Here is a 6,000-nt window from a genome sequence, read left to right as displayed (position 1 = left end):
GGGCAATGTAGCAAGATCTTATCTCTACAAATAATTTAAAAATTAGCCAGGCATGGTGGTGTATACCTGTAGTCCTAGCTACTTGGGAGGCTGACGTGGGAGGATCGCTTGGCCCACGAGATCAAGGTTGCAGTGAGTTATGATTGTGCCACTGTACTCCAGACTGGGTGACAAGAGTGAGACCCTATCTCTTAAAAAACAAAAAACAAAAACAAAAACTTGTCCAAGAGTAATGCAGGTAGGAAGCAGCAGAGCTGAGATTAAAATTCAGATCTGACATCAAAGCCTTGTACTGGACACTAGTAGAGCTGATGATACAATAAACATGATTTATTTATGTTTCTATTATCTGTTTGGGAAGGGAAATGAACAGAATTATCTAGCAAACTGTACAAGGAAAATAACAAATCCAGCAGTTAAGTGCAAAATAACGTATCATTATGCCCTACTACCTTACAAAGAATGAATCAGAAAAGATTTTCTGAAAAAATACAATTTTACCATCCTGGCTAACACGGTGAAACCCTGTCTCTACTAAAAATACAAAAAATTAGAAGGGCATGGTGGCAGGCGCCTGCAGTCCCAGCTACTGGGTAGACTGAGGCAGGAGAATGACATGAACCCAGGACGCGGAGCTTGCAGTGAGCTGAGATCGTGCCACTGTACTCCAGCCTGGGTGACAGAGCAAGACTCCGTCTCAAAAAATAAATAAAAATAAATAAATAAATAAAAATTTAAAGAGGGTTAGGAGATGCATCCAGGCAGGAAGTAAAGTCTAAGAAAATAGAAAGGCAAGGAGAACTGTCCAGAGTGTCAATGGTGAAGTCTGGTGGTTGAGGATTGCCAAGGGGCAACCTGTCAGAGACTTTGAAATCAACATCAGTTCCTGCTCGGAAAGCTAATTGTGTTGTGATGAGCGTGACCCTCAAAGTAAATGTTTGGTTTAAAAAAAAGAAAGGAAGAAGGAATAAGCTTTTAACATCCTCCCCTTCCCCATTCTAAATATACCTAGCTGGTCTACTTTCAAGTACTATACACTTTTTTTTCCTTATGATCATGTTTCTATCCTACTGGTGTTAGTTTTTTCATCTTTCTGCCAGAGTGTACATTTTCCAAGGACAAGAATCATATCTAAATGAAACTGTAAACTCTTTAGCGTCAGCTGCAGTCTTAGGGAATCTAGTGTAAGAAATTAACTAACGACTAATTCCTGTAATGCTGGTATTTGTGTGATGGATGCGAGTCAGGATAAGATCTTATTCTAAAACACTAATTTCCAGGGAGGGTAACTTCACCATCTCTGAGTACTATACATTCAGAGACTGTAAAACAGTAATGATATTCTTACTGAGCAGCAAGCATTTACTGTGGGAAGAACAAGGTTTGAGCACCACTAGAAAGGATGGTAAGGGGCGGGCGGGGTGGCTCATGCCTGTAATCCCAGCACTGTGGGAGGCTGAGGCAGGTGGATCACCTGAAGTTGGGAGTTCAAGATCAACCTGACCAACATGGAGAAACACTGTCTCTACTAAAAATACAAAAATTCGCCAGGTGTGGTGGTGGGCGCCTGTAATCTCAGCTACTCGGGAAGCTGAGGCAGGAGAATCGCCTGAACCCGGGAGGCGGAGGTTGCTGTGAGCCAAGATTGTGCCATTGCACTCCAGCCTGGCAACAAGAGCAAAACTCTGTCTCAAAAAAAAAAAAAAAAAAAAAAAAGAAAGGCTGGTATGGCTGGGAGTGGTGGCTCACACCTGTAACCCCAGCACTCTGGAAGACCGAGACAGGCAGATCACCTGAGCTTAGTAGTTCAAGACCAGCCTGGGCAACATGGTGAAACTCTGTCTCTACAAAAAATAAGCCGAGTGTGATGGCACACGCCTGTAGTCCTAGCTACTTGGGAGGCTGAGGCAAGAGAATCCCTTGAGCCCAGGAGGCGGAGCTTGCAGTGAGCTGACATTCAACCATTGCACTCCAGCCTGGGCTACACAGCAAGACTCTATCTAGGAAGAAAAAAAAAAAAAAGAAGAAGAGAGAGAGAAAAAAAGAAGGATGGTATGAAATAATTGAGATATGCTCTTAATATAAGAGATTCTTACCACTAGTTGGGGAGCCAGAACATTCAAATGTAACCTCAGGAACATATCAGTAAGTGCAAAATAACAGAGTAATGGTATGAAATTAAATGCTTAAGTGGTGAGGGGCTACAAAGGAATAAGTAATGTGAGCCATTTTCAAGGGTAGGTTCTTACGTGCAGTTCAACCTAAGTAGGTTATCAAAGGTATTTATACTAAGCACTAAAAGCTAAGTATTAAATACTAAAAGCTGCCTGTGTCAACACTGGCCCACGACATCCCCAAGGCGAGTGCTGGCTAAAAGGTCTGGAACTTTAACTCTTGAGAGTTCTTTACTTAGCACATCAATCAGATGTTTACCTTCTGCTACTTTGTTCTTTAGCCCCTGGGGAAAATCTCCATCTTAACGGGGGGAAATCTCCATCTAAAGGGGCCTCAGATTGAAATTGGGGTTAGGGATCCTAACTTAATGACTGAGCGTGCCTGGGTTCCACCCAGCCGCAACTGGGCAAGACTTGGTCCTCTCAAGGCCTTTCCTCCAGAGAGGTTAAATCTTCAACGCCTGCTCTCCACTTTCCAGCCTTTTCTTAAGGCTCTTCTTTCAGCCTAGTATCAGTGACCAACCTCTCCTTCCTAGGCCCTCTCATTATTATTTAAATTTCCATTCTTTTGGGGGCTTCAGCTTCAGTAAAAACATTTCCTCTTCTTCCTCCGCCTCAAGCATCTGGATTCCAGAGGTCATTCGAGCTAAATGGGGTTCAATGCTTTTCTGACTCTGGTACTGCATTCCTGGGACACTTTCAAATCACATTTTTCACCCCAGGGCCCCCAGTGGTCTCAAACCCAAACACAGTGCGGGAAGGAAGTGGACGCTCGCCACAGAGCTAAATTGGGAATTCTTTGAGCTGCAGCTTCTGGAGAACGGTTTTGCCTCCTCCCCGCGACATCAACTAACTTACTTGCTGTTAGCTAAGGGCAAGGACAATGTCTCCTCTACCAGACAGGAAACTTCCTGATGGCGGACGCTACCCTTTAGTTCCTTTTTCAATTCCCCATTCCCACCCCTTCGACACCAGGATGGTTCTTAAAATACAAAGTTTCTTTCACAAAACATCCCTCCGCAACTTTTGAGTTTATGTAATAAACGGAAACGTCCTTTAAACAATCAGGCAACGAAGGGGTTAAATCTAATCTCAGCAAACTCATGGATTCCGGGGGGTTTCCTTCCTCGACTCTAGAAATTAAAACGACCGGGAAGGGAAATTTTGCCCAAGGTAAAGATGAGAACCGTTTACATCAACTGTCAGGCTTCTGCCCCAAACAAGAATGGCTACCCACGCCCACAAACAGCGCCACTCACGTTAACTAAAAATGGCTGGTCCCGGATTCCACCACTGGCGTCACTTTCTGCCCAACTTCAAAATGGCGCCCACTAGCTTCACCAAAAGGATCTAATCTCCCAGCACCCTCTTTGGCCCGTAACGCCAGGTGACGCGAGACCCAGCCGGAAGTGAAGGAAAAAGCGCTTCAGCCCGCGGCGCCTGCGCAGAACGCTCCAGACGCTGAGAGGCAGGAGGCACTAGGGATCGTCCGCAGGATTGGGACTGCTACAGAGGCCGCCACGGAGCCCGCCGGAGCCACCGTTCCTGCTGCTGCTGCCGCCGCTGCCCGAATCGGAACCGTCGGGCCGCAGCCGCCGGCAATGCCGCGAAGGAAGGTGAGAAACGGGAGAGGAGGGATGGCGGGTTTCTAAGGACAGTCGATTGAGCACCGTGACGCAGTTGGCCACGCCTCACAGTGCTTGGGTCCCAACTTCCCGCTCCCCCGAACCTTGCTCAGCCACCCTCTCTTCTGTCCATATCCAACAGAAAAATGTGGGCCCGACCCTGGCCTCGGCCTGTGCTTGCAACTATTCCCGCCCTCTGCTTGCCTGGATCCGAGGCGTTCTTATTAATTGGTCGCTGAAACGTCAGGAAGCATATTGATTGGCTGGTGACGCCGCCTGTTTGGGCTCAACGGTCACCTCCCCGCGTGCGGGGGCGGTGTCTGGCCCCGGCCCTAGCGCTCTCCCACTGGCTGGAGAGAACGATCCCTCCTCTCCTGATTGGTCGGGGTTGGCAGTCTGTCCTGTGGGGGCGCGGCTTAGGCGGACCTCGATTGGGTGGCCCGAATCCCCGCCTTTCCGAGCGGGGACGCTGATAGGTGCAGAGGCGGGGTTTTGGAGGCCTCGTTACTTTCCAGGTGAGGGGCACAACAAAGCAGAAGACTGGGTGATGGGAAGCCGGCGCTCACTCCCAGGGGATCCCACTCAGGCCAGTTGCCTCCAAGCCGTAATCTTTATTTGCTAGTTCGACAGCTCCTAGAAAATGCAGTTGGTAAAAACCGAAAACTTCTAGAATTAGGACTTAGGAGGTCACCCAGGAATGGCCCCCTACTTCTTACAGTTGAACTAACGGAGGTCCATGGAGTGCCGCAAGCCACTCAGGCAGTGGCAGATCCAGAATATAGAACAAATCTAACTCAATTCAACAAATATCTATTGATTACTTTCTGCGCGGTGGTTGCTGAGGATTCAGAAATTTATTAGATGTGATACCTGGCTTAAGGGTATCACAGCCCGATAGGAGAAAACAGACATGAATAACCTTAGAACGATCTAGTAAGTTCTCTGCTTGGAGGTGTATACAAAGTGTTACAGGAAGGAAGTGAAGGAGCAGTTGGTCTGCTCTGGAGTACAATGGTAGGTATACTGGTAAAAGCCACAGGGAAGAGCTGAGTTCCAGGATCAAGCCAGGAAGGAACAAGTCTCACATCAAGGCTTTAAATATCTAGGTAATTAGACTATAATGGTGACTTTTAAGATTCCCCCTTCATTTTAGCTGTTTTCTGTGATTCTTGCTTATTTTAGACATTTTCTGTGATTCTTGCTCATTTCCTGGCAGGTTACCCTTGAGATATTTGGAAAACTGGGTGGTATTCTTGCTCATTTCAGTAGAAATCTTTCTCTTCACAGAGGTTTTTCAGGCTGAAAATGTATGCTTTTTAATGTCTCCTAAAATGATCTCAGCTGGTGGGTGGTATGTATGGTTTTTTGTTTTTTTTTTTTAAGATGGAGTTTTGCTCTTGTTGCCCAGGTTGGAGTGCAATGGCATGATCTCGGCTTGCTGCAACCTCTGTCTCCCGGCTTCAAGCGATTCTCCTGTCTCAGTCTCCCTAGTAGCTGGGATTACAGGCGGATTCCATGACGCCCAGCTAATTTTTGTGTGTTTAGTAGAGACAGGATTTCACCATGTTGGTCAGGCTGGTTTCGAACTCCTGACCTCAGGTGATCCACCCGCCTCGGCCTCCCAAAGTACTGGGATTGAAGGCATGAGCCACCGCGCCCAGCCGGTGGTATGTGTGTTAAGGCTCACCAAATGCAGGAATAATATTGGTGCCTTGAAATAGGGCCCCAGTCTTCTTTCTTAATTTCCTGAATACCAGGAGTTTCTTGAAAATGTACATTTTTTTAGTAACCTGTTTGGCAGCAAACCTGTCTTAATCTGTCCTGAGGCTACTTACAGTTTTTGTGTGTCTCATTTAGTGTGACTGTTTATATCTTTTGCTGCAGAAGTATTATGTTTTGTTATTGCACCCAATATTTGCAGGATAGATGCAAAGTACTCCCCTTCTAAAACTCCAAAAAAAAATACGAATTCTAAACACAACTGGCCCTCAGGGTTTTGAATAAAGAATTGGGACTTACAGCGTGAATCTTTGTATTTTTAGCAAATATTTTTTCCTTTCTGGTTTTGTAAAGGGTATAGTGTTAGTGCTCAATTGATAAAAGTTATCTTTATGGCTAAGAAAGAACTCCTCAGGAGGTTAATAATTGACAGATAATTATTCACTGAAAAGATGGTTTTGAAAACAACTGTTTTTGAATAC

At 46.0% G+C, this 6,000-nt stretch overlaps 1 protein-coding gene across 2 annotated transcripts in view; it reads left to right on the top strand.

Moving 5' to 3' along the window:
- The first annotated feature begins 3,593 nt into the window (after positions 1 to 3,593).
- The window catches only part of KAT7 (lysine acetyltransferase 7), a 39,505-nt gene continuing 37,098 nt past the window's right edge, over positions 3,594 to 6,000 (top strand). Inside the window, exon 1 of one of the 2 annotated variants that reach the window (XM_008011577.3) lies at positions 3,594 to 3,790. In XM_008011577.3, the coding sequence (XP_008009768.2) occupies positions 3,776 to 3,790 (15 nt within the window). In that variant the 5' untranslated portion in view covers positions 3,594 to 3,775. The remainder of the gene's footprint in view (positions 3,791 to 6,000) is intronic. The other variant, XM_008011575.3, reaches the window with a different exon arrangement.

This window comes from Chlorocebus sabaeus, chromosome 16 (genome assembly GCF_047675955.1).
Source record: "Chlorocebus sabaeus isolate Y175 chromosome 16, mChlSab1.0.hap1, whole genome shotgun sequence".
NCBI classification, from domain to species: Eukaryota; Metazoa; Chordata; class Mammalia; order Primates; family Cercopithecidae; genus Chlorocebus; species Chlorocebus sabaeus.
The sequence above is the reverse complement of the archived record's forward strand: the minus strand, read 5'-3'. Positions and strand labels throughout refer to the sequence as shown.